The sequence below is a fragment of the Schistocerca gregaria genome, chromosome 7 (assembly GCF_023897955.1).
Source record: "Schistocerca gregaria isolate iqSchGreg1 chromosome 7, iqSchGreg1.2, whole genome shotgun sequence".
Taxonomy (NCBI): domain Eukaryota; kingdom Metazoa; phylum Arthropoda; class Insecta; order Orthoptera; family Acrididae; genus Schistocerca; species Schistocerca gregaria.
The window spans coordinates 427,097,089-427,123,456 of NC_064926.1; the positions used below are offsets into that span (position 1 = coordinate 427,097,089).

A 26,368-nucleotide genomic window follows, 5' to 3' on the forward strand; every position below is an offset into this window, starting at 1 on the left:
CAGCGGGGCAGTGACTACATTTAAAACGACTGTGCAAAATTCTCTGCTTTCTCAGCAACTTCTGAATGTGTTTGTTTGACCAAGGTGGATCCTTTCCCTCCCCTATATTTTTGCTAGGCACATACTTCTCTAGCACGTGGTGGACTATACCTTTAAATTCCGACCAAAGATTCTCAATATCTTTGTGTCCTGCAGTGAATGCTTGGAGCTGACTATGAAGATATTCATTAATGACACTTTTATTTGCTTTTCCGAACAATAAAACTCTACGCTGTTTCTTTGCTGTTTTTTTTCAAATTCCACTGACATAGAAGACACAATGACATTATGGTCGCTAATACCTTCTTCTAGATTAACTTCCTCATAAAGATCAGATCTGTTTGTCGCGAAGGTATCTAATATGTTCCCATTTCGAGCTGGTTTTCTAAGCAATAATTGCTCAAGGTCGAATGTTGAGAGCGTTCCTAGAGTAACTTCACACAAGTGTTTGCTTCTGACCCCTGTGATAAACGTGTAATTTTCCCAGTCAATAGATGCCAGATTAAAGTCTGCACCTATAAGTAATGGATAATTCGGATATTTATTTCCTATGTACTCAAGACTTTCCCTGAAACGTTCTACGACGTTTATGCGGATGCTGGTGGTCTATAAAACATCCTAATACAATGGTCACTCCTCGTCTGACTGACAGCTTTATTCAGACTATTTCACAGTCCGACCCGGTATCGATCTCATCTGCGTTTAAACAGCTTTTAACTGCAATGAACACACCAGTGAAACTTGAGCAACATGTTGAATGCTGGCCTTCAGATCAGGTAGAAACAGAACGTGTTCCTGGTAAATGCGTTCTTTTAGACATCCCGAGATCCAAAAGTCGCATCGTTTCAGATCAGTCGATCTTGAAGATCTGTAAAACCTCTGGTTGGCTCAAATGGCTCTGAGCACTATGGGACTTAACATATGAGGCCATCAGTCCCCTAGAACTTAAAACTACTTAATCCTAACTAACCTAAGGAATCACACACATCCATGCAAGAGGAAGGATTCGAACCTGCGACCGTAGCGGTCACGCGGTTCCAGACTGTAGCGCCTAGAACCGCTCGGCCACTACGGCCGGCAAACCTCTGGTTGTATGAAGCAGATCTCTCACTAGGCGAGCCATGTGAGATGATACCTCATCACGCATGAATACGGTGGTTTCTACACAGTTGCCCTCTTCTAAAGGAGCAATCACATGCCGTGTAAGAAGGTCTTGATAACGGGCAGACGTAACGGCAGACACCCTCTGGGTGTATTTTCTTCAAAGAAAAACAGACCGAGAGGAAAGGTTCTTCTGAATCCACATCACATAGTCACATAAGACGAGTGCAGTGGCTCTTCTTGGTCAACTCGCGGTTTAGGGGGAGCCGGAGGTGGTCAAATCCAAAAAATTACGATTTTCTTTTTTTGGTACTGAAAATTAATTGGAACATTCGTCTTTAATGTAAACTTTGAATTATTGTTCTACTCGACCTAGAAGTGGAGTTATTACCATTTTCCCCCACGCCTGCAGAGGAAATGGGCGGCCGCTGAATGCATCTAACACCCTCTCGTGACTTCCTGGCGAACTGCTTGGGATTTTCTCGGCATGTTACACATACAGCGTCTTATGTTACGCATACAGCGAGTGTGCAAGGGTTGGCTACATTGTTTTCTGTGACAAATGAAGCGCTAAGAGCGCGAAACATCGTCTCTTTGCTGCTTACTGTTTCGAATTAGTTCAGTGTTGCGCCTGTTGTTGCTAGTATTATACTTCTTGTGTAAAGCGTTGTTCTGGTTACGATGCCACGTTTTAGAAACCGTGTATATAAGAAGAGGGAGAACGTAAGGAAAAGAAAAGCAACACTAATACCAAGTTGCGATACTACAATTACTGAAACAGTGCGTTCTTCTACTAAGCAACGCATGGCCGGCCATAGCCCTGTGACATCTTCTAGCAAGAAGCTGACTGGTGGAAGTGACAGATTTCATGAATATGTTAGTGGCAGTGATGATATTAACGAAGTACTGAATATTGGATTATTATCTTCTGTGCTGAAAGAAAGTGTTCTGTGCAAAATGTGTTCAAGTGTAGGAGTGGGACTAGATATAACAAAGCACTTTTGTTTAGCTTGTGAGATGAATAGAATCTGTGCATGTTGCAAGTATCAAGTGACTTTCCACAATTCACATGCCAGTCTCTTTGGTGAAAATGGACGACCTAGAGTGTTTGATGTGAATGTTCGACATGTGTATGCTCTTCGATCCATTGGAAAAGGGTCTGCTGCTGGTAAACTGTTTTGTGGTATTATGAACTTGCCTTTGCCTCCAAGCAAATTTGGGTACTACTGTGAACTGGTAGGATCCTCCGTTGAAGATGTGGCTTTGAAAACCATGAAGGAAGCAGTGGAGGAATCTGTAGAAATGAACGGTGGTTCTAGGGATTCGGTAGTGACATTAGATGGTTCCTGGCAAAAGAGAGGTCATAAATCCCTGAATGGGGTTGTAACTGCTACTTGTGGTGATAGTGCAAAAGTGATAGATGTTGCAATATTATCAAAACATTGTAGGTGCAAAAATAAAATGAAAGGAGAGCACAGTGGAACCTGTGAGGCAAATTTTAGTGGATCAAGTGGAGCAATGGAAGTGGATGGAGTGAAACAAATTTTTGAACATTCAGTTCCCAGATAAAACGTTAGGTACAAATACTACCTTGGGGATGGTGACTCCAAAGGTTTCAAAACTATAGAGGAACTGAAACCATATGGAAATGAATTTGTAGTTGAAAAGTTGGAATGCATTGGGCATGTGCAAAAGTGTGAGCATTGTTCCTTCATACTTCCTCTTCCGATGAATACCCTTAACACAGGCTGCGCCCAAATGATTCCTGGTGCAAAGGCTCAAACAAACTTTAGGTTCAAGTAAGCTTAGTGATGGAAAGACAATAGGAGGGAGAGGCAGGCTTACTGATGAGGTGGTTGAACGTCTACAGAGATACTGTGGGTATGCTATAAGGCAAAATACTAGTAATGTTAGTGACATGCGAAAAGCAGTGTGGGCATTGTTGCTTCATACTGCCTCTTCCAATGAATACCCTCAATACAGCCTGCGCCCAAAAGATTCCTGGTGCAAATATAATGCAAAAAAGGTCTATGATCACAAACATGGTTTGCCATCAGGTGTGATAAATGCAATAAAACCAATTTTTCATGACTTAGCACAGCCAGAATTGTTACACTAATGTCTACACAGAAAGACACAGAATCCTAATGAGAGTGTAAACAATTTGACTTGGAAAGTGATTCCTAAAAGGGTGTTTGTAAGCATGAAAACACTGCACTTTGGCATTTATGATGCAATAGCAACCTACAACCAAGGGAACAGTGTGAAGTGTGAAGTTCTGAAGGTATTAGGATTTACAGCTGGAGTGAACACTGTACGAGCGCTAAGAAATATTGACAAAGAATGGATAAGAGGAGCAGAAAGAAGAGAAAGGCATTTGAAGTATGATGGAACAACAGGCCAGAAAAGAAGACAGAAGAGGAAGCTTTTGGAGGGTGAAGAAGAAGACCCTGATAATCCACCCTATAGTGCAGGAATGTGTTGAGAAACTTTGATAGCCATTTCCCGTAAATTAGAATTTTTCGAATATAAGGAACATTTTCTCAAAATCCACTCAAGCTAGCGAAATGAAATTTTTATACAGCACTCCTAGTGGTCAAACTTACATTGTAACACAGGCATTTGGCAATATGTTCAGTAGTTTCAATTCAGTTTAATTATAAAGCAATTATTTATAAACATGTTTGGGTCATTAATAAAAAAAATAATTGGAAGGAAACTAGAAAAGATACTCCAAAATCCCTCTGTCATAACTGCAATACTAAACCACTCTATATGTAAAAAAATCAAATTTTTCTATTTGGTAGTTTATTCATAAATGTTCCTCAAACTTAGTGATTTTAACATGGGCAGCATAGGCACCTCCGGCTCCCCTTAACAGTACTCCAAATTCGGCAGTTCTGTGTATTCACTGCATCCTGTAGTGTAAAGTGTGCCTCGTCACTCCATAGAATATTGCCTGTCAACATGTCGTCAAAGTCGATCTGTGCCAGAAACCGCAGAAAAACTTCAGGCCGTTGCTGTGGGTGATGAATTTTCAGTTGCTGCGCCGCCTGGTACCAGTGTACTATAGACTGCAAAACCTTTCATAGCGTTAACTTGGGATGGACAATTCTCGTGGCACTGCCAGAGCGCTAGCATTACCCAGGGCACATGCTGCATGGTCAGTTACAGCAACATCAACCTCGCCAATAACTGTCACCGAGATATAATGTCTTTCTTCCAGATGCCACCCAAGCTGTCCTGTGTCTTCATTATCATCTTCTTTAACTATTTAACGACATTTGGCTTCACCTTAGACTTTTAAGTCCGTGATACTCGCTCAATGCAGCACAGTAATTGGTGCCGTTCTCAAAAAACAGTTCCACTAACATGTTACTGTCTCGCTTCTCGATATTTTTGTGTATGACTTTGTACGCAATGGAAAAGAGAGTTGTAGGAAAGCTCGACAGAAGCAGAAATGATTAGTGAACGAGTAACACAGCAAACAGAAAAGTTATTTAATTTCTACTTCTCCAAATGTACTAAGACTCAGTACAAATAGTACAGCAAGAAACTGAAACCAAGTATCACAATGGCCTCTCTACACTAAAGCTCGAACGATGAAGATGGAACCGCGAGCAGGCGGCGTCTGTGCAGCATCATTTTGCGGAGTGGATCCAAGTGCGTGTGTGGCGAGTCGCTGTCGTCGGCACTCCTACACTGTGGCGGCATAGGCCGCTCTAGATACCGAGCTGCTGGAGTGTGGCTCAGTGGGCGCACACGATTTGGTCTGCCAGGAACCACGCGACTGCTATCGGCGTCAGACAGAAATTTGCAATTCTGTTGCTCAGACACCCGTTGTATGGTATCGATACATGATACCACAGATATCCATATTGTTAACTCGAGTTACAGTTTCTCAAATGACAATGTGGCCATCATACCATCATGCAAATAGTATACAGCACAAAATTTGCACCTGGTGGCCACAATTGGATGTTATTTGTTTTCCATTGTAAATCGGTTCTGCATTAATACATTAGCATGTCTGAAAGGTATGTGCTAAGGTCTGATCAAGGTAGATCCAGAAAATAAAGTCGGTAGTTGCCAACCGCAAGGTGGAATGAGCATAATATCTTTGAGTAGGAGGATCTTTGATGGTTAAGAGAGCAGGGCGCGCGCATTAAAAAACTCGGGAGTCGCAGCTAGGTGCCCGGAGGAAGCAGACGTGTGGTGACAGCTATAAGGTTGGAATTGCGATACTGTGAGCAAACTTTAGCATGTTAATGGGAGAAGCTATGTAATGATTTCAAAACGGGTTTTTGTTAGATTCTGTTCAGAGTTAGGATTTGTATGTCCAAGGTTTGACGCAGTAAGCGTTTTGTAAAATTTTTTGTAAGAGCGATTCGTGCTACAAATATGTTGGAAATGGTAGTTTTTGTGTATGACTTGAAATTTTACCAATATATATATATATATATATATATATATATATATATATATATATATATTGTTAAAATATACTATTCATTTTCACATTCAGAACAAGCAAAGGATGTGGAGTATGATTCAGGCTGTTAGATCTAAACACAATGTTGTATGGTATCAGTACATATCAATACATGATACCACAGATAGCCATATTGTTAACTCGAGTATGGCCATCATACCATCATGCAAATAGTATACAGCACAAAATTTGCACCTGGTGGCCATAATTGGATGTGATTTGTTTTCCATTGTAAATCGGTTCTGCATTAATACATTAGCATGTCTGAAAGGTATGTGCTAAGGTCTGATCAGGGTAGATCCAGGAAACAATATATATATATATATATATATATATATATATATATATATATATATATATACTGTAAAATTTTTTTGTAAGAGCAATTCGTGCTACATAAATGTTGGAAATGGTAGTTTTTGTGTATGACTTGAAATTTTAACAATATATATATTGTTGAAATTTTAACAACATATATATTGTTAAAATTTCAAGTCATACACAAAAACTACCATTTCCAACATTTATGTATCACGAATCGCTCTTACAAAAAAATTTTACAATATATATATATATATATATATATATATATATATATATATATATATATATATATATATATATATTGTTTTCTGGATCTACCCTGATCAGACCTTAGCACATACCTTTCAGACATGCTAATGTATAAATGCAGAACTGATTTACAATGGAAAACAAATCACATCCAATTGTGGCCACCAGGTGCAAATTTTGTGCTGTATACTATTTGCATGATGGTCTGATGGCCATACTCGAGTTAACAATATGGCTATCTGTAGTATCATGTATTGATATGTATTGATACCATACAACGGGTATATATATATATATATATATATATATATATATATATATATATATATAGAGAGAGAGAGAGAGAGAGAGAGAGAGAGAGAGAGAGAGAGAGATCAACATTGTGTTTAAATCTAACAGCCTGAATCATACTCCACATCCTTTGCTTGTTCTGAATGTGAAAATGAGTAGTCAAGTAGTTACCCACCAATGAAAGAACGTAAAGAAAATGAGGCCTCTATGCACTATACATGTGCAGTTCGTGGTTTGAAATCGATTTTCGTATAACTAAAGTTATCAGAGCAAAGTTACTTCAAATAAATAATTTTATGCAATTTCACAACTGGCATTATTCAAGGCAGGAAATAATTTTATTAAGTAAACATCAGGGGCAAAATATAATTTTTCAGTACCATCTTAATGCCATTGCACAAACGGCATTATTTTCTTCAACTTGTTTGCTGAGTCAAATACATACATGTTTGTTACTGGCAAAACGGAGGAGTGAATGAAACTAGTTCGCAGACGCAGTGAGATGCAGGCTTGATGAATAATTAATTTGCAACAATTTTATCTTTGATAATTTCACTAATTAAAAAGGAAACAATTTTGGTTAGATAATTTCATGTCCGCCAAGCTTCGCTGCTGGATGATAATTACAACCCCCACTGAACCTACATCAGTAGCTGCACTTTGATTATAATCACTCGACATCTCGTTCATTGGGCGGCAGTGCGGAGCTGTATCAAACGCGTTTTAGATGTCGGAGAACACGGTATCTAACTAGGCGCCTATTTAATGGTTTCTTTGTCTCACGGATGAGCATAGTGACCTGTGTTTCAGAAGATCACTGTTTTCGGAACCCATGTTAGTTCCTACAGAGGAGATTTTGGTCTCCTGAAATGTCGCAATACGCGAGCATAAAACATGTACCAAAATTTTACAGCAGACCGGCGCCAGAGACATAAGTCTACAGTTTTGTGCGTCTGTTCGACGACACTTCTTGCAAATGAGTATTACCTGCGTTTCTTTTCCAATCATTGGGAACACGTCACTCTTCAAGAGACCTACAGTACGCTGTTGCTACAGAAGAGGCCACATTTTTCCCAAACTCTGTGTTCAATCGTGTCGGTATGTCGTCAGGTCCAGTAGCCTTTCCTCTGTTGAACGATTTCAGTTGCTTTACGACCCATTAGTCGCTTTTTTCCATGTGTGTCATCTTGTCGTTCGTGCGACGAGTTAGAGGATTAATTGCAGTGTGGTCTTCCTCTGTGAAACACTTTTGGAAAAAGACATTTAGTATTTCCGCTTTTTCTGTGTCATTGTCTGTTTCAGTCTCATTCTGGTCACAGAGTGCCTCGACAGATGGCTTCGATCCGTTTACTGATTTAACATAACAACAGAAACTTCTTAGGATTTTCCGTGAAGTTGGCAGCTAGAGATTTACTTTTGTATTTGTTGAAGGCTTCACGCTTTAACACCCTTAAGCTACTGTGGCTTCGTTTAGTTTTTGTTTATTTGTGAGGCTTTAGATAAGTTTAAATTTGCAGCTAAGCACGACAATAACTGTAAACGAAACGAAGAAGGCTGTGTTGATTTGGTGGAAGAGACCAAACAGCGAGGTCATCGGTCTCATCGGATTCGAGAAGGATGGGGAAGGACGTCGGCCGTGCCCTGTCAAAGGAAACATCCCGGTAATTGTCTGAAACGATTTAGGGAAATCACGGAAAACCTAAATCAGGATGGCCGGACGCGGGATTGAACTGTCGTCCTCCCGAGTGCGAGTCCAGTGTGCTAACCACTACGCCACCACGCTCGGTAAACGAAGAAGGCACTGAGAGCTAAATTAGTATCTGGCATCAGCTACTGAAGAGGTAGTGCACTAGTATTTTATACCGGAACGGAAGCAGTGGGATGCAACAGCCGGCATCAGTCAGTTACGATCTAACATAAAAAAAGAAAAGACGGTGACGTCATCCTTCAGTTTTATTCTGATACTATTGCATGGTGATCAGTGTGTCACTGAGTTTATTGAATTGAAATTCCCCCCTTCCCCCCCCCCCCCCCCCCCTGTCACCCTTCAGTCCTCCCCGAAGATAGATGGGTTTGGTTTACCAAGAGAATCCACTCTACCACAGAATAATAACCGCTACTCTTATGTGAGGCGTGACAGATGTCGTCACTTTGACATCACTCTTCATGGCTCATAGATGAATACACTAGCTGCGTCCTGCGGTGCTACTTGCGTTAAACAGTGCCGGGTATATGTTCATATCAGTCCTCTCTTACAGGGCGCGACAGCGATAATGGCCTCTGGTTACGCAGCTCACAAGGAATCCCGCGTTGTCAACTCTGCTTTAAATAAACCAGTATCATTGCCACACGCCGCTGCAGTGCGTTACTGCAACTTGACAACGCCACAGACCAACTCACCTTTATCTGCCTCACTTACACGTTAGAAATAAGGTCCCTTGCCTATCTGTGAATATACTCGTATTTGGCCCCATTCAGGTGTTTCAGCCACTATGAGAAAACTGACAGAACACACAGAATACCACAGAAATCTGTCAATCGCAGGTTCGCGCACGTAAAAAACTACAGAACGCTCAAATATAACGGAAGTTTACACATTACGGAACGCGGAAACCTAGTGATAATTGGCTAGCTGCCCGGCTGTCTACAGCGGATCCTCGGCGGAGAGAGAATAAGTGCTTTCGTGGACCAAAGTTCATTTCCTCCTTCCCTCTCTCGTTGTCCATCTCCTCCTTCCCCCTCTCTCTATCCGCTCCTCCTCCCTCCCCCCCCCCCCTACCCGTTGAACTCTTCCTCCCAACCTCTCTGCCCATCTCTTACTGCCCCCATCTCTGCTCACCTCCTCCGCACCTTCTGTCTGTCCATTTCCTCCTAAGCCCTTCTCTCTCTGCGTTATCATCCCCATGCCAATGGGATGGGAAAGATCGTAACTAATATCTGTATCAAACTTCGTTGAGGTACGTCCAGGGTTTTAGGATGAACTTTTCGCCATAGCTTTGCTCAAGTACACATACACCAAATATATATTTCACATGTATTTAACACACATCACATTTATTTTGTACACATATATCACCTGTATCTATAGCGAATTTCGCACTGCACTTTCATTTTCACGCAGCTCAATGTTTATGATCTCCTGAACTTTCGTGTTGTAAAATGATATAATTTTGCAGGTACATCCAGTGATATATGTGAATAATGTCTGAAAATACAGTTAGTGGTAAAGAAGTAACAAATGAAAACGTCATGCTTAATGTGACCGTTTTACTGCCTGAACAACGAAACTGCAGTAAGTGATAAACTTTTTTCCTCTTATCACTTTGTGGGCGTTGTCGGAGAGAACAATTTTTGTATAGGTTCGATATTATGTGTAACGTTTGTTGCTGTGTTGTTGTTGTCTTCAGTCCTGAGACTGGTTTGATGCAGCTCTCCATGCTACTCTATCCTGTACAAGCTTCTTCATCTCCCAGTATTTACTGAAACCTACATCCTTCTGAATCTGCTTAGTGTATTCATCTCTTGAGTTCCCTCTACGATTTTTACCCTCCACGCTGACCTCCAATGCTAAATTTGTGATCCCTTGATGCCTCAAAACATGTCCTACCAACCGATCCCTTCTTCTAGTCAAGTTGTGCCACAAACTTCTCTTCTCCCCAATTCTATTCAATACTTCCTCATTAGTTATGTGATCTACCCATCTAATCTTCAGCATTCTTCTGTAGCACCACATTTCGAAAGCTTCTATTCTCTTCTTGACCAAACTATTTATCGTCCATTTTTCACTTCCATACATGGCTAAACTCCATACAAATACTTTCAGAAACGACTTCCTGACACTTAAATCTATATTCGATGTTAACAAATTTCTCTTCTTCAGAAACGCTTTCCTTGCCATTGCCAGTCTACATTTTATATCCTCTCTACTTCGACCATCATCAGTTATTTTGCTCCCCAAATAGCAAAACTCTTTTACTACTTTAAGTGTCTCATTTCCTAATCTAATTCCCTCAGCATCACCCGACTTAATTCGACTACATTCCATTGTTCTCGTTTTGCTTTTGTTGATGTTCATCTTATATCCTCCTTTCGAGACACTGTCCATTCCGTTCAGCTGCTCTTCCAAGTCCTTTTTCTGTCTGTGACAGAATTACAATGTCATCGGCGAACCTCAAAGTTTTTATTTCTTCTCCCTGGACTTTAATGCCTAGTCCGAATTTTTCTTTTGTTTCCTTTATTGCTTGCTCAATATACAGATTGAATAACATTGGGGACACGCTACAACCCTGCCTCACTCCCTTCCCAACCGCTGCTTCCCTTTCATGGGCCTCGACTCTTATAACTTCCATATGGAGGAGGAGGAGTTAGTGTTTAACGTCCCGTCGACAACGAGGTCATTAGAGACGGAGCGCAAGCTCGGGTGAGGGAAGGATGGGGAAGGAAATCGGCCGTGCCCTTTCAAAGGAACCATCCCGGCATTTGCCTGAAGCGATTTAGGGAAATCACGGAAAACCTAAATCAGGATAGCTGGAGACAGGATTGAATCGTCGTCCTTCCGAATGCGAGTCCAGTGTGCTAACAACTGCGCCACCTCGCTCGGTCTGCCATCTGGTTTCTGTACAAATTGTAAATAGCCTTTCGCTCCCTGTATTTTACCCCTGCCTGTATGTTAATATAGGGTATAAGTTATCTCCATTACAGATTTAATAAGAATTCGTCCAGCGATTTGAGCGTGAAGGAGTACCAAACACACACACACACACACACACACACACACACACACACACACACACACACACACATACATACACGAGAGAGACAGAGAGAGAGAGAGAGAGAGAGAGAGAGAGACAGAGACAGAGAGAGAGAGAGAGACAGAGAGAGAGCGCCAGCCTTTCACAATTAAAATATGTTTAAGATGTGATGGTACGCAGTCTGAGGGAGGCGCTCACCAATGCCAGCTTGCGCGACCACCCAGGAGAGGCGCAGGAAGAGCATGACGCCCCAGATGTTGAGCAGGCAGGGGATGAGCACGCCCTGGATCCAGCCCAGCTTGACGCCGTGGTGTTCCGGAGGCCGCGCCGGCTCCAGGTCCGGGTCTCCAACAGGAAGGCCACCATCTCCCTCCTGCGGACAAGACATCAGCACACGTGGCGTTAATGCGCTCCACAGCACGGAGACATGCTCCAAATTACTGATCATTCGCTGTCATCACTCCCAGCTTAAGCTAAAAGTGACTGGAAAAAAGCGCAGTTAACTCCCATATATAAAAAAGAAAGGTAAAAGAAAGGACGCACAAAAATTACAGACGGACATCCCCTTAACGTTGGTGAGCTGCAGAATTCTTGAGTTCGAAAAAAATATACGAGGGTGAGTCAAATGAAAACCTTAAATATTTTTAAAATATTATTTATTGTGCACAAGTGGCACAAAGCTGTTATCACTTTTCAATGTAATCTGCCCCACACTCAATGCAAGTCCTCCAGCGCTTACAGAGTGCGTAAATTCCCTTAGAAAAAATTCCTTTGGTAGTCCGCGCAACCACTAATGCCCCGTGTGGTGTACCTCTTCATCAGAACGGAACTTCTCTCCTCCCATTGCGTCTTTGAGTGGTCCAAACATATGGAAGTCACTTGGTGATGAGGAATGGCGCCATTCATTTGCTCGCTCTCTTCGTTTCCGAATGGTGGAAGTGAACCCAGGTTTCGTCCCCAGTAACGATTCATACAAGAATGCCATCACTTTCTCGTTAAAAGCTTGAAAATGAAAGTGCAGGGCGAAATTCGCCAGAGATACAGGTGATGTATGTGTACAAATACATGTGATGTGTGTTAAATACATGTCAAATATATTTGGTGTATGTGTACTTGAGCAAAGCTATGGCGAAAAGTTCATCCTAAAACCCTGGACTTACCTCAACGAAGTTAGATACAGATATTAGTTACGGTCTTTCCCATCCCATTGGCATGGGGACGATAATGCAGCAACACGTCGTTTTCTCATTTCAGGAGTCATCTGCCGTGGCACCCACCTTACAGACACTTTTTGAAACTGGAGCACATCATGCAAAAAGTGCAATGCTGACCCATGACTAATCTGTAAACATGCTGCAGTGTCATTCAGTATCACTCGGCGGTTTTCTTTCACTATGGCTTCAACTGCTGCAGTGTTCTGTGGAGTCACAACTCGTTGTGCCCGACCTGGGCGAGGAGCATTTTCCACTGAAGTCACACCATTTTCCAACTTCCTACTCCATTCGTAGATTTGCTGCTGTGACAAACATGCATCACCGTACTGAACCTCCATTCGTCGATGAATTTCAACAGGTTTCACACCTTCACTAGGCAAAAACCGAATAACTGAGCGCCTTTCTACCCTGGTGCAAGTCGCAAGTTGGGTGGCCATGTTTATACTGATAGTGCGACGGTATGTGTACATCTGCACTATACTGCCACCTACAGGCCATTCAGCACGCTGTTTATAGCACGCTTACCAACTTACAGGATAACGGCGCGAAATTTCGATTTGTTATTACAAATTTAAGGTTTTCATTTCACTCACCCTCGTTCTATGAAAAAAGAGAGAAGAAAAAACAAAGGATTTACCCGAATTGGACGGAAATCCTTAGGTGTGATGTAAATGTACAGACAAATTATTACAATTTCAGAAAAAATATTGATGATTTATTTAAGAGTTTAGAACTTCACAAATTGAGTAAATCAATAACGCATTGGTCTATCTCTGACCATTATGTAAGTAGTTAATCGGCTTGGCATTGTTTGGTATAGTTGTTGGGTGCCCATCTAAGGGATACAGTGTCAAATTCTGTGCAACTGGGGCGTCAGATCGTCAAAATTACGAGCTGGTTGAAAGGCCCTGCCCATAATGACCCAAAAGATCTCAATTGCGGAGAGATCAGGGAACATCGTGGGCGAAGGTAGATTTTTGTAAACACGAAGACAAGCAGTAGAAACACTCACAGGTGAGCGGGCATTATGCTGAGGAAATGTAAGCCCAGGAAGGCTTGCCACGAAGGGCAACAAAACGAGGCGTATAATATCGTCGACGTGTCATTACGATGTAAGGGTGCGACGGACAACCAAAAGGGTTCTGCCATAAAAAGAAACGTCACCTCAGGTGGTCACACCTGTTTGTCAGGCGGTATGGCGGGCGATGGTCCTATTGGTATTCCACCGCAATCCGGGGCGTCTTCAGACAGGTCTCCGCTGGCCATTCGAAGTGGACCTCATTACTGACGACAATTCTACTCCATTCAAGGAGATTCCAGTCCGGAAACGTGAAACACTTATCAGAAGATGTACTGGGCGGTCTTAGAGTGTATAATAAATTTCCTCGACAGAGAGGAATTTCTGTCCACAAACCAGCGCGGATTAAGAAAGCTTCACTCGTGTGAGATTCAGATTACCCACTTGTCGCACGTCATCCTGCGAATCAAGACTGAAAGGCAACAAGCAAATTCCATGGCCCTAAATATCTGGAAAACGTCTCAAACAGCGCCACATTGCAGACTGCTAACGAAGGTCCGACCTTTACGAAATAGGTTCTCGGATACGTGAACGGGTCAAAGGCTTTTTGTGTCATGGACGTCGAATGTTCGTCGCATACAAAGATATCGTGAGGACGCACCCCAGGAAACTTTAGTAGGACGTCTTTTGCTTTCTATACACATACCGTAACCGACCTGACAGGGAAAGCAACAATCTGCCACTGTTTATGACATTGAAGGGTATGAGAAAGTATCGTCGCCGGCCGGTGTGGCCGAGCGGTTCTAGGCGCTTCAGTATAGAACCACCAGAACGTTACGGTCGCAGGTTCGAATCCTGCCTCGGGCATGGGTGCGTGTGATGTCCTTAGGTTAGTTAGGTTTAAGTAGTTCTACGTTCTAGGGGACTGATGACCTCAGACGTTAAGTCCCATAGTGCTCAGAGCCATTTGAACCACTTTTTAAAAAAGTATCGTCGTTGAGTGACTGTAGGAGGAGTCAAGATGAACTAGATGGAATTTATATTTGGTCTGATGAACACGAGCTTGCTCTCAATGTGGAAAAATGTGAGATATGCGTGTTGCAAAGACACTTGATTTGTAACAAGTTGAGGTGGGTTGTAGAGAAGGTAAATGGTCGACTTCAGATTACTGGGAGATTTTTGGGAAAGTGTAATTGATTTATAAATGAGCCCATATAGAGAACATTTGTGCGACCCTTTCTTGAAATCCGTTCGAGTGTTTGTGATGTTCATAAGACTCGATTAAAGCTATTCAGAGGTATTCTGTCAGATTTGACAATGTGTGTGACTGGCCACTACTACACAGTTACAATGTGTGCACTGGAAATGTCTGCATGGCGAGGGAGCTATGTCCTCTCCTATCGATTCAGGTGAGTCCTGGCGCGGTCTCATGTCTCCTTTGTCGGCAGAAAGCTGTTTATGAATCTCATTAGATGAAGTACACCTTCCTGGGGAGGCGAGCAATCTTCGGAGAAGCCAGGATTTGGCCCGCGCTGCTGCTTTTGTATGAAATCAGCTGTCCCCTGTTCATGTGCTGTACAGTGAACGCTGCAGGTCACCTTGCCAACCCTTCTGAATAATTGGAGTACATTTTTACCTTTCTGCGCTAACTGCAAAGGCCAGATACCGCATTACCGCTTAGCTATCGTGTGAGTGTCAGTTCCATATCTTTCAAAAAATGTGGTTCATCCAATGAGATAGCGTCGTGACACCTAGCCCATGACGCACATGGATTGACTAATCCAGGTAACACTGATTCAGTCCTGTGATAAAATGTGCCTTTTGTTTGCAAAAGTTGGAATTTTTCCGTCCTTTCCCCAATTTTGTGTAAACTTTGTTACATTTCTTATCCATCAATAACCTGAAGTCGTTCCCTACATGTTGAATTTTTTAAAGGTTGTAAGTTGGGACGGGGAAAGTAATTGTTTTGGGTATTCAGGAAGAGACAGTCTGAGACGTCGGGAGCTGACCACCATCTTGGGGCTGCTTGGTACATCTGCTGATATTGAGGAGATCCAAATTCGCAGTCTGCACTTGCACAATGCGTAATCTGAGCACCTCACTTTTCGCTTTACTGGTTACACAAGAAGAGTTCCTTAATTAACTCCGATTTCTATTCTGTTTATTTAATCTTGTATCTGTAAGCTGTATAGATAAGGACATCCTGATGCTTCCTTTCCGTGCCACCTTCCAGTCATTTGGAACTCTCACAGTGTGATCTTTTGTTAGTGTAACCTCGTAAAGGAATTATTCTTGACACACATGAATTAATGACATTAGTTACTAGTGGGCTCTGATTTAAATCAAATGGGAAAAATGAAAATTTGTGCCAGACTGACATTCTAACCCGCATCTCCTGCTTAGTAAGACAGATGCGCTGACGATTGTGCCATCTGTGGACAGTGGTCACCACAACTGCACGGCTTTCCCTAGTACGCCTCTCGTCAGATCCAAAGTCTCAACTTATCCACACACAAGTGGCGTAGTCCCGCTTGTCCATTATCCTCACTACACGCAGCATTTCGCCGATTCCCCTACGAGTTCGAGTGTGGTGTGCATCTGCACTGAAGTGATCGGACATGTCCGAAAGAAGAGACTCCTTTTTGACTCCGCATCCATTACGAAACAAAATACAAAGGAATTAATGACATTAACTGCTAGTGGGTACTGATTTAATTCCGTCTGAAAGAAGAGACGCCAGATATACTCGGACAATTATTCTTGTTCTTTGATAAATTTTTATTAACCTATGTGAAACTCAAGAGCAAATAAGATTATGTTAAAGGTAGAGTTGATATCTATTCTAAACTCCTCAACTTGCCCTTGTACTTTCTCCGTTAAGCGACCCATTAAAAAATAAATACAACCTGATACACTACCAAGTTGTGCTTTGCTGTATCAGCGTTATTATTTGAGTTCAGTGGCCAGACAAGACGATAGGTCTTCCTTACTTCATTTTATAATAGTAACAAAAATGGCATTCAGCTCGTCATCGCTAGAACACTTACTTAACAGCTGGCAGAATCGTTCACAGGCGGTTATTACAGAAATGCTCCGTGAATTGAAATGAGAACACGATGTTTTTTTGCGATACAGTATTGAGAAAGTACAGAGGCATACATGAACTGTATTTGCGATTTGCGAACACGATTATACATCACATTACTAGAAACACAGGAAAATTTGAGCCGGACCGGGAGTCGAACCTGGATTTCCCGTTTATCGCGAGGAGTCGTCTTAACATCGGGTATCTGAGCACGCTTCCAACACCGTTCCATGTATCCTAGTCTCTCATCCCATACAGCCCGCACGTTATGTGATTCCTGGACCCGGGAGACAGTGTTTTACTCGTCAGTTTGCCTTTCCTTTCGCATGAAATACAGTTATTGCGGTGTTTGTATTTTAGAGTCTGTGTAGGTCGATGCAAGCGCTCTTCAGACACGCATTCATGTCAGAAGACCACTTGCATCGACCTACACAGAAACTAAAATACAGACACTGCAATAACTAAAAGTACAGAGGACTGGTATTTGTGACAGACTGCCGGACGATCCCAATGTCAGCAAAATACATCCCGCATAAGAACCACGAAGCCAATATAACAGAAATCAGGACTGGTAAGGAAGTATCTAGACAGTCGTTCTCCACTCGTTCTGTTTGCGAGTCGAATAGCAAAGGGTACGGTACAAATAGCAGTGGAGCAAGGCACCCTCCGTCATACACCGTATGGCACACTCCGTCGTACACCGTATGATGGCTTGCGGAGTATGTTTGTAGATGTAGATGTGATAACAGCCTCTAGAGGTCGCGTTATCCAATCAAATACACATCGAATATGTTTATCGTCGATCACCAAAGATGACTATTGGGGTGTACTCTTGGAAATGATTTCTCTCTCGTCCATGTCCAATACGAACCTCCGTTTCCAAAGACCACATCGTCGTACGAATCGCTATGACCAGAAGTGGAGACTGCAACTCATCGCACTGCATTGCAGATTGACATTGTGGTAGGCTCACGAGACAGCTAATGTCCCAAAGCTGTTAAGAGCACCAATCTTTCTATTTTGCTGGCAAACCGGTACTCGTGAAAGCGAACGTGGGATCAAGTGGCGTTTGTGCAGATCTAAATGCGACTTTCGTTACTGTATGGTCCTAAGAGCAACTAGATAGCGGGGTCAGCAGGTTTTGGAATCGATGCAGCTGCCACCACATTTGTGTTTCGAGTTCCACCGACTCACACGGGCGTTTGCGCCACTTCCGCTGGCTGTAACAGTGACGCCTATGGTATGGCATTTTCTGATGGCGTGTGACGAAACAAGCGTTTTAACCACCAGTTTAAGCAGCTCGTTAACTGATAACAGAGGGGTTCAATGGACGCCATCCCAAAACTTTTGCAAAATAAGATCGGGAAAAGAATCTGGGTATCTGCGCTATTTAACTACGCAGGGCGTAAGCCATAGTGGCACATGAAAACGGTGAGAAAGCTGACAAAATACACTGACGGGGGTGAGTCGTGGCGGAACTGGCACCAGTAGTAACATAAGTACGATCGATTTTCTAGTGCAGAGGTTTGTCTTTGGACTTGGGCCGGCTCGAGATATAAGGGAGTGCCGACCGAGAGTAAGGGAGGAGACAACACTTGAGAACGGAAGGCGGCGGTGAGCGAGTCGGTGATTGGTTGGCGGACAGAAGCGAAGACGGCGTTCCTGAGGCCGGGCGGCGGTTGTCACGTGGTTGTATTGGAGTCGGCGGGAGTTGGCCGGCGCTGTGCATTCTCCGGCAACTTCATGAGCTGTGGATGTGCCTGCTTCCTTAGAGGGACACACTGTTACGGCCTTGCGAAGTGATGACCTGACATCTTCGCAAAATCGCCCCAGAATCTAGACACCCAGTTAAGTACGCTAATTACTAAGAGCGCTTAGTTAACTGTGATTGTGATCGCTCTTGGTACAGTAAGACGTTGCACGACGTGTGATGTGATGCTTGTTCGATTTTATTTGAGGCCTCCTACTAAGCGTGTGCTCTGCTTCTGCATAATATTGACGTATTTGTAGATTTGTGTCATTAAGTTGTAGTGAGTGCCGGTTCTCGTGAGCCAGATCATTTCCCACTCTTAGTGTTTGTTTATCAAGTACTGTTTCACTTAAAGGAAGCACTTCCTAATCAAAGTAGTCTTCGTTTAGCCTTGATTTTATAGAGTCAATTTACTGATCAATCTTAAGGTTAAGTAACGTTTTCTGCCTTCTGTTGTCGGGTGTGGTCTGCGTTTCAGTGAGCTGAGGCAGCTGCCAACCGAAGGGCAGGGGTTCCCTTTTGGCTTACGAGCGGTGGACTTCGCCTGAGCTCGGGTGTTTCTCTTCGGTTCACATTTTGTTGGTCTACTCGACGTGGGGTTGCAAACAGAGCCACGTCTTTGCTCGAAGTATTATTTCTCTCAGTCGGTTCCACCGTTCGTGGTCAAACTTCGGCCTTACAAGCTTGGACTTTCCTTCTGTTATTACACATTTATCATTGCACAAGATTGTAACTTTCTGTGCCCTAAAGGTCCATCTTACGAGTGAATGGGCTATTACCTTATATGTAATGCACGATGGCAGCTCGGTGGGGCCATGCGTTATCACCTATCAGGAGGAAGGTGAGACCCACTGCACCCCTGAAAAGGCGGACATACTGGTGCAAAATAACGTCCCGATACACCTGAACTGTTATAGTTCCTCTGTCAAAAGACATGCAGGGGTGTACGTGCACCAATCCCACCCTACGCCATCAAACCAACACCTCCATATAGGTCCCTTTCAAGGACATTTAGGGGTTGATATTTGGTTCCTGGTTGACGCCAGATGAAAACCCGGCGACAATCACTGTTCAGACTATACCTTGACTCGCCCGTGAACATAACCTGGGAGCACTGTTCCGATGACCATGTACTGTGTTCCTGACACCAGGCCTCAGGCTTTACGGGCTCTCCTGTGACCAGGGGTCAGTGGAATGCACCTTGCAGGTTTCCGGGTGAATAAACCATGTCTGTTCAGTCGTCTGTAGATTGTGTGTCTGGAGACAACTGCTCCAGTGGCTGTGGTAAAGTTCCGAGCAAGGCAACCTGCAATAGTCCGTGGCCATCTGCGGGCACTGGTGGTGAGATATCGGTCTTCTTGTGGTGTTTTACTCGGTGGACGTCCCGTACTGTAGCGCCTGGACACGTTTCCTGTCTGCTGGAATCGTTGGCATAATCTTGCGATCACACTTTGTGACACATGGAGGACCCGTGCTTCGACCTGCTGTGTTTGACCAGCCTCCAGTCGCCCTACTATTCCACCCCTCATAATGTCATCAATATGTGTTCTTTGAGGCATTTACAATACACAGTCACCATTAGCACGTCTGGAAACGTCTGCACACTTACTCACTGCACCGTACTCTCACATGCACCAACACATCTCTGCGTATGTGAATTTGCTGCTAGCGCCACCGTGCGACGACAGCAGGTCAAATGCACCTCATGGCCATACCTCGAGGTGATTTAAACCCGCAAACCACCCACTAGAGCGTTGTTTCACCATGTATCAGCATTATCCTTATTTTATGGGCATGAGTGTAGTATCCGATCAATATTATTCATACACTCCTACATAAAGCGGAATTGGTCTCTAGATGTCACGAGAGGCGGACCCCCACCTGTACCAAAGGAGGCGGGAACTATTGTATCATCAGTAGAGGCGCGGGGCGCCGGAATGGATGGGTCTGGAGAGCTCATTGTCTTCGAACGGGGATTAGTCATTGGATATCACATGAGTATCAAATTGCTGCTGAACATTTCTTCCCTTTTAAAGCTACCAAAATTGACGGTTGGTGATGCGACTGTCACGTGGGAACGCGAAGCAACAGCCATAGCCAAATCCGAGACCAGGTAGACACCATTTACTGACAGAGAGGGATCGTCCAGCATTGCGAAGAGTGGTTGTAAAAAATCTCATGAAATCAGTGGAAGGAATCACTCGTGAGTTTTAAAGTGCTAGCAGGAGTCCTGCTAGCACAGTGACTGTGCGTAAGAAGTTAAAAAGAATTGTACACAATGGTGGAGCACTTCATTGTAAGCCTCACGTATCAGTCATAAAACAGCATCTATTTGGCAAGGTTTTGTGGACAATAAAATTCCTGAAATGGACTGATCTGCCTAGAGGCCTGTCCTGAACCCAGTGGAAGACCTTTGGCTTGAGTTTGAATGCGTACTTCGCTTCAGACTCTAGCGTCCAAAATCACTACCTACTCTGGTTCTGACTCTTGAGAAAGAATGGGTTGCCGTTTCTCCGCAACCGTTTAGACACATCACTGAAAGGGTCCACAGCAGAGTTCAAACTGTTATAAAGGTGGTGGACACACCCAATACGAATGTCCACTTAAAGATGTCTGCATAGTTTTCATCAGATGACGTATATGGTGGGTCGAGTGGTATTTTTATTGACCTTTCGGAACATGTGCTCTTAGGAATTTGTTACATTTCCCATCTATCATCTGAACTATTTTCTTCTCGAAATGATGTGAAATGAGTCAGTTTACGGAATATGTATAGCAGATTACTTTGAGCATTAACGAAAGTATGCGTTTTTCAAACTTGTTCATGCAGCTACACTTAAAAACTCGTTTTCCTTCTTTTATTTCCCTTTTTTTTTACAGGCTATCAGTTTTAAACAAAAAATCGTCTGTGAAGTAGAAGGAACTATAGTGAGGAATTTATCTTCGATTAAATTTGAAACTCACTTGGTACGTTCAGACATTTTATGTTAATGGGTAAATGACCAGAAATTATTGATGGATACTGAACTCTTTTTATGAGCCACTGTCAACTTTAATAATCGGTGATACAATGTTATTCTTTCTCCTAGTGTTGTAGAGATGGACATCACTACTACTACTACGTGATCAGGCCCAGTGGACCGCACGCTTCTACAAGTTTCCTCCTGCACTGTATTCTGTCCATTGTTGCTATCCTCCATCCGTCCACATCTATTGACACTCGATTTAAATCTTCATGCAGGCCACCCCTCCAACACTTCCTGGGTCTTCCTGGGGGCCTCTTTCCTGTAGGTGTGATATCCAGGAGCTTCCGAGGCCATCTGAGATCCTCCATCTGGGCCACATGGCCGGCTCACTGCATTCGTTTGGCTTTGACAGTTCTTGCTATATTGGGCTGCTGGTGTAGTTCCTCAAGCTCTGGGTTGTATCTGATCCTCCATTTTCCTGTATCTGCATCCAGAACCGGACCGAAGATCTTCCGAAGCACTTTTCTCTCAAAAACAAGTGGCTTAAGGAAGTCCTGTTTCCGGATTCTCCATGTCTCACAGCCATATAGAACAACAGGCTTGATCAAGGTTTTGTACAGTCGAATCTTGAACGTCTGGAGAGGTATCTGGACCGAAGCAGTTGTGCTAGGCTGTGGCAAGCTCGGTTTCCTGTTGTATTCTGGCATTGATCTCTGCTTCACATGAGTTCTCAGTGAAAAGTGCCCCTAGGTATCTGAATTCATGCACTCTCTTGTAGGACTGGTCCCCAACCTGCAGTGATTGTAGATAACCAGCAGTCTGACAATGACCACGCGTCATAACGAGGTACTCTGTCTTGGCTTCGTTTAGGTTTAGCCCAAATTTGCTGGCAGCCTCCTTTAGTGCTTTGGTCATTTGCTGAAACTCCTCTTCCGACCTAGAGAGTAAACAGATGTCAGCGTAGATTAAGTATGTCAGTCTCTTGACTACTCTTCTCAAATTGTGGTGGATTCTTTATGACGAATTTTACTTGTGAATATTCGAGAGCATGCCGAAAAGTAAAGCGTTCGAATATTTTATATGAAAGCTCTTGATGTTTTTAAATAAAATAAACGTTATAAACTTTCCCCATCTTTATACTTCATGTCTTCATATTTGCAGTCTTCTGTCCCTAGAGGGTTCCGAATTCTAGCGTGTAACATAGTGTTGCGCAACGTAACGAAGTCGGGGCGTGAGAAGCAGGGTGCTGTGAAGTCCTCGAATGTGTTTTTAAAGGTTTGGAAAATCGGATGGGGTCAACTTCACGACAGTGAACCCAAGGGGTCGGATTGTTGCAGAAGTCGCAGAGCTCGCGTGTGAACTGGAACTGTAATACTGAAGGAGAGGACGGTCCAGGTGTGGACGAACTCTTTGAATTCGAAAATCGATTACAGCACGCTATTTCTGCGACATAGTTGCTTTACACATCGCCATGTGACAGGCATGCGTAATCTGAGCCACAATTACCAGGATTCCACGTTTTTTTTTGTGGAGTGTGTGATTAGTTGTCAGCATAGATTAAGTATGTCAGTCTCTTGACTACTCTTCTCAAATTGTGGTGGATTCTTTATGACGAATTTTACTTGTGAATATTCGAGAGCATGCCGAAAAGTAAAGCGTTCGAATATTTTATATGAAAGCTCTTGATGTTTTTAAATAAAATAAACGTTATAATCTTTCCCCATCTTTATACTTCATGTCTTCATATTTGCAGTCTTCTGTCCCTAGAGGGTTCCGAATTCTAGCGTGTAACATAGTGTTGCGCGACGTAACGAAGTCGGCGCGTGAGAAGCAGGGTGCTGTAATACAGTTCAGAATTTCATACGTTCGTCCACACATGGAGCAAACTCTTCTTCAGCATGACAATGACGGACGACGCACTACCACTGCGTCATATGCAACAAACCAACGCCTTGGATTCACTGTCATCGATCATACTCCATACAGTTCTCACTTTGCCCCATCCGATTTTCACCTGTTTCCAAAACCTGAAGAATACCTTCGAGGACTTCATTTCGATAGTGATGAAGCGGTGTAAGCAGAGGTGAGGTTGTAACTCCGTCAATAAACTCAGATGTTCAAAAGTAACGGTATCAGTAAACTGGTGTCGTTGGAAGAAACGTATTCGTCGTCACGGCGTCTTGGTGAATAGATAAGTAAATATGAAGATTAAATATGTGGAATGTTAATAACATCTGTTTTGTTTAGCGTTCTTTAAGAGTGTTGACATAAAAAGCGTTTTCTCTTTAAAATTGTTAGCCGGCCGTGGTGGCAGAGCGGTTCTAGGCGCTTCAGTCTGGAACCACGCGAGCGCTACGGTCGCACGTTCGAATCCTGCCTCGGGCATGGGTGTGTGTGATGTCCTTAGGTTAGTTAGGTGTAAGTAGTTCTAAGTTCTAGGAGACTGATGACCTCAGATGTTAAGTCCCATAGTGCTCCGGGCCATTAGAACCATTTTAAAATTGTTAAGGCTGCATGTTGTCATTACGATGAACATTTGATAATGAGACTTTAACCTCCAAACTAGTCACGAAGAGACAAATAAACAGACAAACTGTAGCCATGAATGATTCTTTTTCTTTCTTTGAATGTCCACTTGTACAGTGTCTCTGTTCTCTGTGATTATATTTGATTTATCCACCTATTTCTTAGTCTTCCTAGAGGTCTGTTCCCCTATTAATTGATAATTATTATTACATTGTTCATTTTATTTTCATTCATTATTATGATATGATCTTCCCGTTTACTTCTGTACTCCTTGGTCTCTTCATTAATACTTTTATCTTAATATTGTCCGATTATTGCACACATTATCATGCCAGAAAGTCTAAAACCAGCTGCTCTTCTTAAAAACCTTATTTCCACAGATTGTATTCTTCGTTCATTTCCAAGTGTCTGCCATAAGGTATAGACGGTATCATCATTGTTCACAAGAACGTGCTGAAAAATAACGTCTCCGAATGTTTTATGTGGAAACTCTCAAAGCTTCTTGAATAAAATAAAAGTTATTAACATTCTACACATTTATTCTTCATCAGTATGCTGATTTTTCAATATAGCCACCCTCGCGACGAACACACTTCTCCCAACGACAGAACAGTATGTCGATACTGTCACTGTAGAACGTCTGACTTTCCTGACAGAGACACAACCTCGCCTCCACCAGTACCACTTCATTTCTATCAATGTGAAGTCCTCGAATGTGTTTTTTAAGGTTTGGAAAATCGGATGGGGTCAACTTCACGACAGTGAACCCAAGGGGTCGGATTGTTGCAGAAGTCGCAGAGCTCGCGTGTGAACTGGAACTGTAATACTGAAGGAGAGGACGGTCCAGGTGTGGACGAACTCTTTGAATTCAAAAATCGATTACAGCACGCTATTTCTGCGACATAGTTGCTTTACACATCGCCATGTGACAGGCATGCGTAATCTGAGCCACAATTACCAGGATTCCACGTTTTTTTTTGTGGAGTGTGTGATTAGTTGTCAAGTCTTCGAAGTACACATTCCACAAACAATTCGCAGAATCCAAGTATTGACGGATGCAGTTACGCATGCATCAAGTTATCTGGTTCTCTAGAGGTGGCGTAGCGGCCTGAAGACGGCATTAATGAGATGCCGAAAGTAGTCGTCTAAATAAAATAACAACTTGTGAAAGCATACAGGTATTTAGTGTTTTTTTTTTTTTGTAAACATTTCAACAGGGCCTCTACCGTATCCACGACGGATCAGTAGGGATTGTACACTACTGGCCATTACAATTGCTACACCAAGAAGATGGCGTGCTACAGGCGTGAAATTTAACCGACAGAAAGAAGATGCTGTGATATGCAAATGATTAGCTTTTCAGAGCATTCACACAAGGTTGGCGCCGGTGGCGACACCTACAACGTGCTGACACGAGGAAAGTTTCCGACCGATTTCTCATACTCAAACAGCAGTTGACCGGCGTTGCCTGGTGAAACGTTGTTGTGATGCGTCGTGCAAGGAGGAGAAATGCGTACCATCACGTATCCGACTTTGATAAAGGTCGGGCTGTGGCCTATCGCGATTGCAGTTTATCGTATTGCGACATTACTGTTCGTGTTGGTCGAGATCCAATGACTGTTAGCACAATATGGAATCGGTGGATTCAGGAGGGTAATACGGAACGCCGTGCGGGATCCCAACGGTCTCGTATCACTAGCAGTCGAGATGACAGGCATCTTATCCGCATGGCTGTAACGTATCGTGCAGCCACGTCTCGATCCCTTAGTCAACAGATGGGGACGTTTGCAAGACAACAACCATCAGCACGAACAGTTCGACGACGTTTGCAGCAGCATGGCCTATTAGCTCGGAGACCATGGCTGCGGTTACACTTGACGCTGCGTCACAGACCGGAGCGCCCGCGATGGTGTACTCAGCGATGAACCTCGGTGCACGAATGGCAAAACATCATTTTTTCGGATGAATCCATGTTCTGTTTACAGCATCATGATGGTCGCATCCGTGTTTGGCGACATCGTGGTGAACGCACATTGGAAGCATGTATTCGTCATCGCCATACTGGCTTATCACCCAACATGATGGTATGGGGTGTCATTGGTTACACGTCTCGGTCATCTCTTGTTCGCACTGACGGCACTTTGAACAGTGGACGTTAAATTTCAGATGTGTTACGACCCGTGGCTCTACCCTTCATTCGATCCCTGCGAAACCCTACATTTCAGCAGGATAATGCACGACCTCATGTTGCAGGTCCTGTACGGGCCTTTCTGGATACAGAAAATGTTCGAGTGCTGCCCCGGCCAGCACATTCTGCAGATCTCTCATCAACTGAAAACGTCTGGTCAATGGTGTCCGTGCAACTAGCTCGTCATAATACGCCAGACACTACTCTTGATGAACTGTGGTATCGTGTTGAAGCTGCATGGGCACCTGTATCTGTACGCGCCATCCAAGCTCTGTTTGACTCAATGCCCAGGCGTATCAAGGCCGTTATTACGGCCAGAGGTGGTTGTTCTGGGTACTGATTTCTCACTATCTATGCACTCTAATTGCGTG

The 26,368-nt window shown here is 43.3% G+C and overlaps 1 protein-coding gene across 1 annotated transcript in view; it reads right to left on the reverse strand.

Annotated features, from left to right (window-relative positions):
• The window catches only part of LOC126282040 (bumetanide-sensitive sodium-(potassium)-chloride cotransporter), a 308,227-nt gene that overhangs the window by 136,333 nt on the left and 145,526 nt on the right, over positions 1-26,368 (reverse strand). The window contains exon 3 of the mRNA XM_049981454.1: positions 11,449-11,623. Coding sequence (XP_049837411.1) covers positions 11,449-11,623 — 175 coding nt within the window. The remainder of the gene's footprint in view (positions 1-11,448; positions 11,624-26,368) is intronic.